Raw genomic sequence first — 12,921 nt, forward strand, 5'->3', positions numbered from 1 at the left:
GAGGATCGAGCACCGGTCTTTGAACCCAGGCTTCTTCAAGCCCATCGTCAGCCTCTTGTCGCTGGCGTCCTTTCCACGATTCAGCTGCAAATTCCCCCATGGCCTCCCCTTAACCCAACCACCCCTTTCTGCAGACACCCCTCAGATCTCCGTCAAACTAAGATTCCGTTTCAGCCCTGGCTTCTGTGTTTCCTGTCAGATCTCATCTGGCCTGCAGTGTCTCACGTACCCTGTCCGCCCACGGGCTACCTCACTCACTCATCGGTACCTGGTAGCTTTCATCAGACCAGAGCCTGTGGTTAGAACCATCCCGGCTTCCTCAACGCATCCTGCTCCGCCCCACGTGGTTCCAGCAGAGCGCGTCCCAGCTTTGTTGCCTGGAGGCTAGAAATAGCACCTGATGGGAAAGGAAGGGTGGCCTCTATCTCTTTCAGCTGGGCATTCCACAAGGATTCCTGTAATTTCATTTAAATGCTCTCTTCTAACATGAAACGTGACACGTCACCAAGATCGAAGTTTCCAGAAATGCATTCTTGGCTCTAAAATCACAGGCCGATTAAGAAAGCCTCAGGGATTGTACAGTGGCCTGTCAGTGTCCCTCCACATGTTAGCCAGCCATATTCTGCCACCACTATATCTGTTTCCTGGACATTCAGACGTAAATTTAAGTGACAGGATCCATCTCCACTTAAGGAATGTTACTTGATATTATCACAGATAGTATCCTTAAAGGTACCGCATACAACATACCACCTCAAAAGAGACACCTACTCTAGGATTTTTTAGGAAAAACAACATATGGACTTTCAGTCACTCCAGTATTAGAGAGTTTGGGGACTTGTTTAGTAGTCATTCTTTATCAAAAAAATGATTTCTGTTTCCTTTCATCGTAAGTACAGTTGACCCTCGAACAACGCAGGTTTGAACCTTCTGGCTCCACTCATGCGGACCTTTTCCAGTAAATACAGCAGAGTTCTGTAAATGTATTTTCTTCTTTTCTTTCTTTAAAGATTTTTTTATATATTTGACAGAGAGAGACACAGCGAGAGAGGGAACACAAGCAGGGGGAGTGGGGGAGGGAGAAGCAGGCTTCCCACCGAGCAGGGAGCCCGATGCAGGGTTCGATCCCAGGCCCCTAAGATCATGCATGACCTAAGCTAAAGGCAGACGCTTAATGACTGAGCCACCCAGGCGCCCCTGTATTTTCTTCTTATGATTTTCTTAATAACATTGTCTCTTCTCTAGCTTACTTTGTTGTAAGAATACAGTGTGTAACACACGGAACCTAGACAATACATGTTAATCAGCTATTTTATGGACTAAGCTTCTGGTCATCAGTAAGCAATTAGTCATTAAGTTTGGGGGAAGGGGCAGGAGTCAAAAGTTATTAATGGGTTTTTGACTATGGGACGAGGGCGATTAGTGTCCCAACTCTCACCGTGCTCAAAGGTCACCTGTATTGTCCTGTGCCCTTCAGTGAGATTTTTACACCCAGAGTTTTTTTCTTTGGAAGCACATCTCCAGGAGATCCAAGAGGGAAATTCTGACTCCTGCTGAACAGCCAAGAAAAAGAGACACTTGTAAAAACAAGGGCTCCTTGCATGTGCAAATAGAACCGAAACCACACCTTGCATTCATTTGTACTAGTCTCCTAACACGTTGAGGTTTATAAGCAAGGTTTGTGGAAAGAGAACCAACACATGTGCCATAAAATCACCGTGTGTGTTAGTTGGCAAAGCCACATGCTCAGACCCCATTCATTCCTTCCTCACTTGGGTCACAATCACGTTTCTGATGTCCCTTTCTTTTTTTTCTTTTTTTTTTTTAATTTTATTTATTTGACAGAGAGATCACAAGTAGTCAGAGAGGCAGGCAGAGAAAGAGAGAGGAGGAAGCAGGCTCCCCGCTGAGCAGAGAGCCCGATGCGGGGCTCGATCTCGATCCCAGGACCCCGGGATCATGACCTGAGCCGAAGGCAGAGGCTTTAACCCATTGAGCCACCCAAGCGCCCCTCTGATGTCCCTTTCTTGACATTGCTGTTCCGTTCTGAGAATATATGGATCACCCATGTGGATTCCTCAGGGTCATCGTTTGACACAGACAAATAGAGACTGTTTGGTGATAGACATTTTCTCCTTTCCCGGACCCCAGCTATATCCACCACACACCCCGGTTGCCTTAGGAGAACGAAGTTCCTCTGGGAGTCTTCTGGACTCACCTGTCCCCCCCTGAGCCAAGGAGCCAGCCGGGACAGCTGCTCAGTGAGCAGACTCGCGGAAGGCGGCATGTACACCTTTAGTAGCTCAGACGTGCTGGTTTTCAGCCAGGGACAAGCTTTCTCGAAGACACAGAGGTCTGCTCTCAGTACAAGCACTGGTCCCGTGACACCGAGGTCTGTTGCAAGGAGCCCCTGATATCTCGTGTGCACTCAGGGTAACTGAAGATCGATGGTTTCACATTACACTCTCATTCGAAGTACCAGAAAGGCTGTTGACTTGTAGATCATTTAAAATTCATGCCTCATTTAAAATACAAAATATGGGGGTGCCTGGGTGACTCAGTAGGTTAAAGCCTCTGCCTTCAGCTCAGGTCATGATCCCAGGGTCCTGGGATCAAGCCCCACATCGGGCTCTCTGCTCAGCAGGGAGCCTGCTTCCCCCTCTCTCTCTGCGGGCCTCGCTGCCTACTTATGATCTCTGTCAAATAAATAAATAACATCTTCAAAAAAAAAAATACAAAATATGAATTGACATAATTACTGAGTCCAGAGATTTCTGTTCAGCCAACACATTTATTCATTGATCCTTCTCTTTAAACATACTTTGGGCTTTTGGAATACATTTTGCTGGTATCACAGCATAGGATCACTTAATTTTTAAGTTTTTACTTAAATTCCAGGTGGTTAATAGACAGTGTAATATTAGTTTCAGATGTGTTCAGTGATTCAGCCCTTCTGTACAACATCCCATGCTCGTCACGACAAATGCGCTCCTTAATCCCCAGGATCGCTTAACATACGAATTCCGGTCTATGGCCTTGGTAAAACAATAGAACATTCCGTGCGGCTCCAGAAGAAACAACAATGTGTTCCAGTCCTTCAACAGTCGTGGGCTTAAGAAACTCTAGAGTTTTGATAGAGTATTTATTGCTTAACGATTTCATAGGTCTTCTAAGAGACCCTCTGGGCTGCTGACTTTAGAACTTGACCTCCAAGTAAAATGAGATGCCACTATATTGTAATACCTTCACACTTCATTTCCTTTGATTCTAGAAGCTTCATTTTTAACTCTTTTAAATTTTGTTCTATTTTAGCTTTGTTTGATTGCACTTTCTTTTTTGCATATTCTTCTCATGAAAAAACATTTTAAACATTTTTAAAACATTTTCTGGAATTTGTAGGCCAGTTTTATTTCACTAAAATACAGGTTTTCAGTAATTTAATAGAGGCATCTAGGTGGCTTGGTCAGTTAAGTGTCTGCCTGCAGCTCAGGTCATGATCTCAGAGTCCTGGGATCGAGTCCCATGGTTGGGGGGAGGGGTCCCTGCTCAGCAGGAGGTCTGCTTCTCCCTCTTCCCCCCAACTCATGCTCTTGCTCACTTTCTCTCTCTCAGATAAAGAGATAAAATCTTTAAAAATAATAATTTAATAATTCTAGCCGGTCTCCTAGGCTTAAGAAAGATATGCTGTCTAACTTTGACCAACTCCGCTTCTATGAGCCAGGCTCCCCGTAGCTACAAAATGAATATAATTAAGCGTGAGGTCACTACATGCTCCAAGTCCATGTCACTCAGCTGTTTTACAGTGTACCTACTCAGCAGGAGGTTGGCAGCAATGTAACAATTGGTCACAGTTATTTACCAGATCTGTGCTGTCCAGTGCCGTAGCGACTGGTTATAGGTGGTTATTTAAATTAACTAAAATTAAGAATTTATGACCTCGGTGGCACTTGTCACATTTCAACTGCTTAGTAGCTGCACAGGGCTGCCAGCTACTAGACCTGAGAAGCATGTATATAGAGCATTCTCACCATCATGGGGGCGCCTGGTGACTCCGTCGGTTAAGCTGCGGCCTTTGGCTCAGGTCATGATCCCAGGGTCCTGGGATCGAGTCCTGCATCAGGCTCCTTGCTTCTCCCTCTCCCTCTGCTGCTCCCCCTGCTCGTTCTTTCTCTCTGTGTCTCAAATAAAAAATTTTTAAAAAGAGAACAGTCCCACCATCACAGAAAGTTGCCATCAGACACCTCTGTTCCAGAGTGTTTCCATTTCTTAAATATACATTCAAGAGGTCTGGGAGGGAATAAATGTAGAATATATTCAGAGTTATGATCTTGGTGAAGATGAAGATTTAACATGACATTAGTTCAAAAATGACCAAAGATCCTAGCATCGACACGAGACTTTGTGAAGGGGCTTATTAACATGTTAAGCAATTGTGCATAGTACACAAAGAACAGTCCTATTTCCAGAAGACGCCGTGTGCCTTTCCCTTAGTGTAGAGTAACCTTTCCTTTCACGGCTTCTTAAAACCTCCGCTGTCCTTCAGGTGTGACTCGACGACCTCTGTACGCGTCAGCGGCTCTTGCTGACTTCCCTGCCGGCCTCTGTGCTGCAGCGTCTTCTGTCTTCCGTGGTAGTGTTTATGCAGAGCTTTATCACACACACGCTTCAGTCACAATTATGTGATGTGTCATTGTCCCCGCCGCGTCCGAAGTACATTGTTTCAGAAGTGCCCAAAGTCCTTCGCCTGTCGTAACACCTTGAAAGCGCTTGAAGTCAGTGTACGTTAGCCATTCGGCAGAGGTTTGTGGAACGCCTGCTGCACGCAGGTCACTCTCCTAGACCTTAGGGATGGGAGGCCAAACGTTGTGGTGAACGAAGAAGTTGGGAAATACTTACAGAGTCAGGGAAAGCCAGGAGTGATTAATGCATGGGCATTCATGATTTATTTGACCACTTTGCACTTTGTTTGCTTTCTAACAACTGCCATTTAGAACAAAGCAGTATAAGTGAATATCATGTTCGGATCAAGATCATTAGGGTGAGCTTGGCTCTTCTTTTTTTCTTTAATGATTGCACTTCCCCCCCAAAGTGAGCAGTCCCTTGCCTACGGACATAATATAAATATGTCGTATGCGATGGGAGCTGCCTTATCAGGGCAGTTTTTAACTTTTATATTAAAAACAAAAGATATATTAACCAAGATCATCTTTTTATTTATATTCACTTGTACGCGTGAGTGAAAAAGAAGAATTGCAGTAGCAGTCCGGGAAGGGTTTTGGTCTTGGAATGTCTAGTTGTGTCCACTGATCACTTGATTTATCCAGCACGGGGCTGCAGGACGCACACCGGGCAGTGGGGGGTGCATCCTCTTAGACTCACGATGGACAGCAGTGCGCCTGCCAGAGCTCTCAGGGGAGCACCCTCATCTTCTCCAGGCAGAGCAAGACTGGGGGCAGGGCATCAAAAGTCTGGAATGACAGGCGGCAGATACAAGTACTTGTTGGGAAGCACAGAGGTCTGGCATCTGAAGGTGAGGAGGAGAAACAAACCACCCAACCAGGATTCATGCAGCCGGTGCTTTTCTGCTCTTCTACACCTTGTGTTTGGGTCATCTGTCATGTTTGGGTGGCGGCAAGTTTCCTCTGGGAATTTTAAAAAACACAGCTCACAAAGTCAGTCTGGCATCTGCTCGAAATTCCTCAAATACTTTCAAATAAACATTAGTCATAGACGAAAAATGTGTATTTCTGAATGCCCAAAAGAATTGGAAGTTGGTGTCAAGGAGGTATTTGTCCTTGTGCTCATCACAGCGTCATTCCCAGCAGTGAAAAGGTAGGGACAACACAAGTGCCCAGTGGTGGATGAATGGATAAGAAAAAATATGGTGGATGCGTACAATGGAATAGGAAGGAAATTCAGACACAGGCCACCACGTGGATGAACCTTGAATTTCATGCTCACTGAAATAACCCAAATGCAAAAGGACAAATGTTGTCTGATTCCACTTGTATGAGGTCGCCAGCATAGCCAAATTCAGAGAGACGGAAGGTAGATAAGCGGTCTCCAGGAGCTGAGGGCAGGGAACTAGTCAAGTTTGTGTTTGATGGGCAGCGTTTTGGAGAAGGCCATGGAAAATTTCTGCCCCTTGGTTGATATTCATTCCACCAGCGGGCACTTGGTCCAATAGCTGTTCGCAAACAGTAAATCCACTAACTGCATGACGCCTCTGTATGTTCTCTGCACAGTGAAATTATGAATGCTTTTGTCAAATGATTTGCATAAATAAGAGTCACTTTATCTCTGGCAAATCCCTTTCCGAATGAACCACTGTTGTTTCTCCAGATCATTTGCAGTATTTTACCAGCTCTCTGTATCCGGGCTTCTCGTCCAGCATTATGGAAGGCTGTTTCTTTCTACCCCATACACTCATTTGCCCATATCTAGCCTTCTTGGATTCTTACCCAGCCTCCATGATTTCTCATAATTTGCTAAAGTGACACTAGGTCCAACCTTTGAATTCCCATTAAAGTCATCACATCAACATTTAACATCAGCCCATTCCAGGGCACCTGGGTGGCTCAGTCAGTTAAGTATCTGACTCTAGATTTCAGCTCAGGTCATGACCTCAGGGTCATGAGTTTGAACCCATGCTCTGTAGAGTCTGCTTGAGATTCTCTCTCTCCCACACCCCCACCCCGGCTCCTGCTCTTTACTCTCTCTCTCTCAATAAATAAAATCTTAAAAAAACATATATCAGCCCATTCCTACTCACAAAAAAATATACTTAAACACCAGCATTTAAGTATTTATTTACGAGGCTCCTATTTGTAAAACTATAGTATAAGGTACATTAAAAAAAAAAAAAACAATGCAATAGATAAAAATGATTAACTAGATAAGCAGCTTTTGGGTTAAGTGAACATCTAAAGCTTCTTGATACTTCTTCATACTTTAAGGTCAATAGAGGAAAGAGTATTTGCTTCCGGGGTTGTTGAAGACAAAATCTGGTAGGAAATTTTAATGACTGCAGAAAAGCTCATTAAGCTTTCCCTCAATCCTTTAACCAGATTAACATTAACAGTTTTGTTGTCATTTGTGTTTCTGCAGCTTCCAATTGTAGAAAAGATAAGAACCATTGCGCAGACTGTGTACGGAGCCAAAGATATCGAACTGTCTCCTGAGGCACAATCCAAAATAGATCGTTACACGCAACAGGTAAAAGTTATACTTCAAGGGGGAAAAAATTCTCCTCGGACTCTTAAAATACCTTCGGGGCACCTGGGTGGCTCAGTGGGTTAAAGCCTCTGCCTTCGGCTCAGGTCTTGTCTCAGGGTCCTGGGATCCAGCCCCGCATCGGGCTTTCTGCTCAAGGGGGAGTCTGCTTCTCCCTCTGTCTCTGCCTGCCTCTCTGCCTACTTGTGATCTCTGTCTGTCAAATAAATAAAATTTTAAAAAAAATAAAAATACTCACCTTGATGTGAGGACTGTTAAAAGTCTCACCAGCTGAATGTGGCTTAATTTCCTTGGTCTACAAAAATTGAATTAACATCCTTGGGTAGTTTGTTGACTATAAATAGAATGTGATGGAGAGGGCATGTGCCCTCTGATGGATACATCATTGACTTATATGGTTACGAAGTGTCTGATATGGGTGGGGTCGTATCTGTGACATGTGATTGGTGGTTAGTCCTTCCTGCTCAGCCAGAAACATTGAACTTCTTAGATGTGTGGCTGTGGCGTCAGGTCTGGATGACCTGTAGTGCTTCCTCTTCATTGCAGGGCTCTTACTGCCTTAAAAATGTTAACACAGTGCGGGGGAAGGCAAGTCATCGTGCAGCATTTAAAGATGGGGGTGTTCAGTGTTCCTTTTTTTATGCAAGTGTTTCATGGCTTGGTGTTGAGATAGTTCACCCAAGGTGAAGGTTTGGTCATCTTCTACCTCTAGAGAGTGACAGAGGCAAATCGGCAAGCAGCTTCAAGATGACCGGGTCTCAGCAGCCTGAGTCTGGTCCAAAAATGAACCTGTTTCAGGAACTACATCCACTCCAGCTTGTTCAGCTACCCCCACTGGAGCGACCGCAAGCCCCAAATGCCCCCTCCGGTTTGCCACAATAGGATAGAAATCAAAGCACTTCCAAGGGCTTCATTAGGCGTAGCACTGATCTACTTTTTAAAATTCCCAACTCCTAAGTCCTGTTTGTAAATCGTATTGGATAGTATGTTAAATACTACCAGTGCTGGCCAGCATATTCTCCCAGGTTTGGTAAAATGGTCAGCAACTTGTTTTTTCTTAGAATTTTCCACGTATGCCCTTAGCTTGTGCTTTTAAAAAAGAAATAATTCCCTTGGGCCACCTGGGTGGCTCAGTCAGTTACGTGTCCAACTCTTGATTTTAGCTCAGGTCATGATCTCAGGGTCATGGGGTCGAGCTCTGCATCAGGCTGCACGGTCAGTGAGGGGTCTGCTTAAAATTCTCTGACTGCCACTCCCCCTGCATGCACATGTGCGTGCTCTTGCTCTTTCTCTCTCAAATAAAGAAATAAATCTTTACAAAATAAATAATTACCCAGAGTTGTTCTAAACACTGGTTCAGTCCACAGTGAAACTGCACTTGTGTGGTAATGAAATGAGTAAAGTAAGGTCCTTGTTATGAGTCTTTTTATTTTCATGAGTTTTTAATAATATTTAAGGACTATTATTTATTCTAACATTAGTTTATTCCCCTTTTTTTTTTAGTCTTAAAAAACTTCTATGTTTTTTGGTGCTAGTATATACCATACTGGTTTTTTCTTTTTTTTTAAATATCTGTACTGGCAAAATACTAAATTGGAAACCTACATCAATTCAAATTATTTCACTCGTTGAGTGATCTCTGAAGCCCACAATTCCTGCCCTCATTTCTGTAGAGCAGTTGTGATTGTCCCCCAGCAGAATTCTGATCATGAGATGAGAGTGTTCCAGCATTCCAAAAAAAGAATAGCCCCATCCCCCAAATGAAAATATCCTAAAATCGTCCAAATACTTTTAAACTGAATCATAAGAAAGTCTGCATGTGTTACCTCTGAAGACTGTGTTCCTTTTATCCCTGTCTACTGAAGGAATATTCCTTAAAAGTTATGTGTCCAGAGTGTGGTTGCCGTTAATTAACAAAATCTCTAAAGGGACACTATGTCCCCTTTAATCGGAACCAGGCTGCGAGGACACTGTCCTTTTTGTGAGACCCACATGTGACTTCCTGCCCTTTCACCTTTGGAACTCTGGGTCAGGCATCGCCTTTGGTCCTTAAAAATAAGAGGCTTAAAAAGTGACCTCATCTTTGTTCATATAATGTAACCACAGATCAAATAGCCGTGATTCATAAACCAACACAAAGGGACCCTTTGCTTCGTGACGGCTTCCAAAAATGAGTGAACAACGTGACTGAGAGCCTCATTATGGGCCTTTCTCCAGATTACCTTGCTGAGCCCCGGATATTAATATCCTTGGAAATAGTTTCGACAGCTGCTGTTGCTTCTACTTTGCCTGAAAATAGCCATACTTTCTCCCAAACACACACGGCATTCCACCTTCCTTCAGGAGAATTCTCCAAAATAAATAATGGACACCCTCAACCACGGGACGGTCATGGGGAGGTGAGGGTTCGTCCTATCTTGGTGCTCAGCGAACCAGCACCCAGCCCGTGCCTGAGCTGAGCCTCGGGGACGGCGTGTGCTGCAAGTCGAACACATGCAGGAGATTGATTTGCACTCAGTGAACACGTTTCCTTTCCTTTCTCACAGGGATTTGGAAATTTGCCCATCTGCATGGCCAAGACCCACCTTTCTCTGTCTCACCAGCCTGATAAGAAAGGCGTACCCAGAGATTTCATTTTGCCCATCAGTGATGTCCGGGCCAGCATTGGCGCGGGGTTCATCTACCCTTTGGTTGGAACGGTGAGTGACGTTCTCCAAAAGCCTTCCCCAGGCTGTGTTGTGCGATGCCTTAAATCCTTATGTTCTGCCTACACTTTGCAAATCAGGTGTTGGGACGTCATAGTATTTGCTATTTTTCTAAATGTTCTCTGCCGCCATATAAAACTCCTCTAGCGAACTGATTCCCCTCATAGAACTCGGAAGAGAATAACTTGGTATAATTCAGCCTGATATTTAAACAGTGGCGTGGCTTAGTCTAGTGTCTCTGGACCTTTTTCACGTTATTGTACTCAAAATGATAAGATTTTACTCTGGTCAGAAAAATGGAGGTGACTGCTCACTTCAGACACCTCCCAAGGCTGGGAAAATCACCATGTCACCGTCTGCCTTCCTCCGCAGCACATTAAGTGGGATGCTCTGCCTTAGAAAATGAGCGAGTTCAATGAGTTTTCATTTTTAACAGTGTGGTGGGATTGCATTGGTGTAGGATGATAATTATGTTATTTCAGTTTTTTAATGGATGGAAGGGAGATACCAAAGATGGGAAAATTTATCAAAGCACTTAAAATCCATGATGTTGGGTTTCATACATAAAATGTTGCATTATGGCCACACCTTACCTTCTACTGGTAACCATCAATGGCCAAAATCCAACTTCTCATTCTTGGAGTGCTCCTGGATTAGATTTAGAGCAAAAAAATTCTAAGTCATGAAGATCCTTACTGTCGTTGTCACAGATCGATCCACGTCCAAGCAGGAAACATGAGAACAATGTTAATAAGCCGTGTGGCTCTGTTGTGGTGTAACTAAGCAATGGGTAAGCAAAAGTACAGAAATCGTACAGAATTTTTGCCTTGATGTTTACATATCTACTATTGGGCAAAATGTTTTCAGTAAGCATTTCTGGAATTCTTCATTGCATCTGAGGCGTGGAGATGCCACGAGGCGTGTGAGGAGCACAGGTTTGCCCCCCACGGAGGCATCTAGAAAGTGTGGTATTGGCATTTCGAACGCACTCCACACAGGAGCAGCAAAAGCAGCTTCCGACTGAGCAGGGAGTGGAGGGTGTGTTTCCACTCCCTCGAAGGGAGTCGAGAACACTTCATAAAAGCCTCAACCTCTGACCTAAAGAAACACTGAATTTCAACTCAAGGGCACCAAAGTACACGCCAGACCCAGAGAAGTCCGGTGTGGCTGGGGTAGGAAAGGTCAGGGAGGCTGAGAAATGTTGGGACAGCAGGACAGGGCCAAGCTGTTCCAGAGCTTGATTACCATCGATGGGCACTTGGGTTTTCTCCTGTGCACACTGCGGAGTCACTGTTGGATGGTTTCTGGTGTTTGTTTTGGGATTTTGTATTTTTTTTTATAAGAAGAAGAAAGTGATCTGATTTTTATGTTAGAAAAAGAGCCCTAGCAGCCGATGGACCATGTTCAGAGGGCTGAGAGCCAGAACCAGGGAAATACCAGTTGAAGCCAGAGTTCATCAAAGTCAACACTGGGATCACTGAAGCTAATACAGTGAGAGAGGCGACTTCAAGACACATGTAAGGGTAGCCACCTACACATGGGGCCATGGGACGGGCCACTTGTAGCTTGCCTGGGATGATGGTGCCATCACTCCTGGAAGGAACATGGCAGGAGGCAGATGGACAGAGCCGGAACTAAGTCTGGCTTGGATGTGGAGAACTGCGAGGGCTCATGGGATATATAAAGTGGTGATAGGTCTGTTAGAAATACAGACACAATGCACAACCCTCAGAGGAAAGCAATAGGAAGGAAGGCCTTGAGAGTCATAAGAGCATAGATGAAGGCAGATGTTGAACCGGGGAGAAGCAAGGATAAGCAAGACAGAAACGAGACGAGGGTGATGGACGATACTCTAAAAATGTCTACATTTACAGAGCCCTCCGAGAAGTGTGGGAGGCCCCGTCGAAGGTCTAGTGGGGAGACCAGGGAATCCCACAGCAGTCTGTGGGAGGTGTAGTAACGGTGTTGGTACAGGGAGAGGGGTTGGAATTTTATGGGTGTTGAATGACGTTTCCAGAAGGGAGGAGGGGCATGACTATAGATGGGCACAAGGGAATTTTCTGGGGTGATAGAAATACTCTATTTTGATTATTTTGATTGTAGTGATAGTTCCATGACTATATACCGTTGTCAAAACTCACAGACCTACACACCTAAAAAGGATGGATTTTATTGAGTATAATTTCATTATACCTCAGTTAACAAAAATGGATAGTGAGAAGAGCTTGCCTTTATATTGCTTAGAAGGGGCTCAGTGATTGCAACTCCTTAGTGCTGAAAGTCTCCTGAGCTTTGTTCAGTGAAGGCCTTTGCTTAGGAATGAGAGCGCAGCCCAGAGAGACTGGAAGACCGAGAGACAGGGGGCCGTGCCCGGGGAGGGGGGTGCAGAACTGAGGAGAAAATCAGCCTCCTTCCAAATCTATCCTGTCTTGCTCTATACCCCACAGATTGAGAACCCCACAGTAGCTCACCCAACAAATTCATTCATTCATTCATTTACTCATTCCTTCATTCATCCAACTGCCTACAGCAGTTGTGCTCAGCACTTTGGGAACTCCCCAAGTAAAGAAGCCTTCCACTTCAGGCAGCCTACAGCTAGTAGAAGTAGATGGAACTGAATTAGAAAGAAAATGGTTTGGTATAAAAATTAGGAACAAGTTGGGGTGCCTAGGTGGCTCCATGGGTTAAAGCGTCTGCCTTCAGCTCAGGTCATGGTCTCAGGGTCCTGGGATCGAGCCCAGGCTCTCTGTTCAGCAGGGAGCCTGCTTCCGTCCCTCGCTCTCTGCCTGTTTCTTTGCTTGCTTGTGATCTCTCTCTCTCTCTCTCTCTCTCTGTCAAATAAATAAAATCTTTAAAAAAAAAAATTAGGAACCATTAATTAATAGCCTTAATAGCTCTGAGCGTTTAATAGTCATTAACTAAAAATCATCATATAATTTACAATCCTCTGGTCACTAAACAAACGCATGCCATGGGTCCTCTC

General features: G+C 44.5%; 1 protein-coding gene across 1 annotated transcript in view; it reads left to right on the forward strand.

Annotated features, from left to right (window-relative positions):
• MTHFD1L (methylenetetrahydrofolate dehydrogenase (NADP+ dependent) 1 like) overlaps window positions 1-12,921 on the forward strand; it is a 183,177-nt gene that overhangs the window by 120,461 nt on the left and 49,795 nt on the right. The window contains exons 25-26 of the mRNA XM_059401260.1: window positions 7,108-7,215; window positions 9,780-9,932. Coding sequence (XP_059257243.1) covers window positions 7,108-7,215; window positions 9,780-9,932 — 261 coding nt within the window. The remainder of the gene's footprint in view (window positions 1-7,107; window positions 7,216-9,779; window positions 9,933-12,921) is intronic.

Source organism: Mustela nigripes, chromosome 5 (assembly GCF_022355385.1).
Source record: "Mustela nigripes isolate SB6536 chromosome 5, MUSNIG.SB6536, whole genome shotgun sequence".
Lineage (NCBI taxonomy): Eukaryota > Metazoa > Chordata > Mammalia > Carnivora > Mustelidae > Mustela > Mustela nigripes.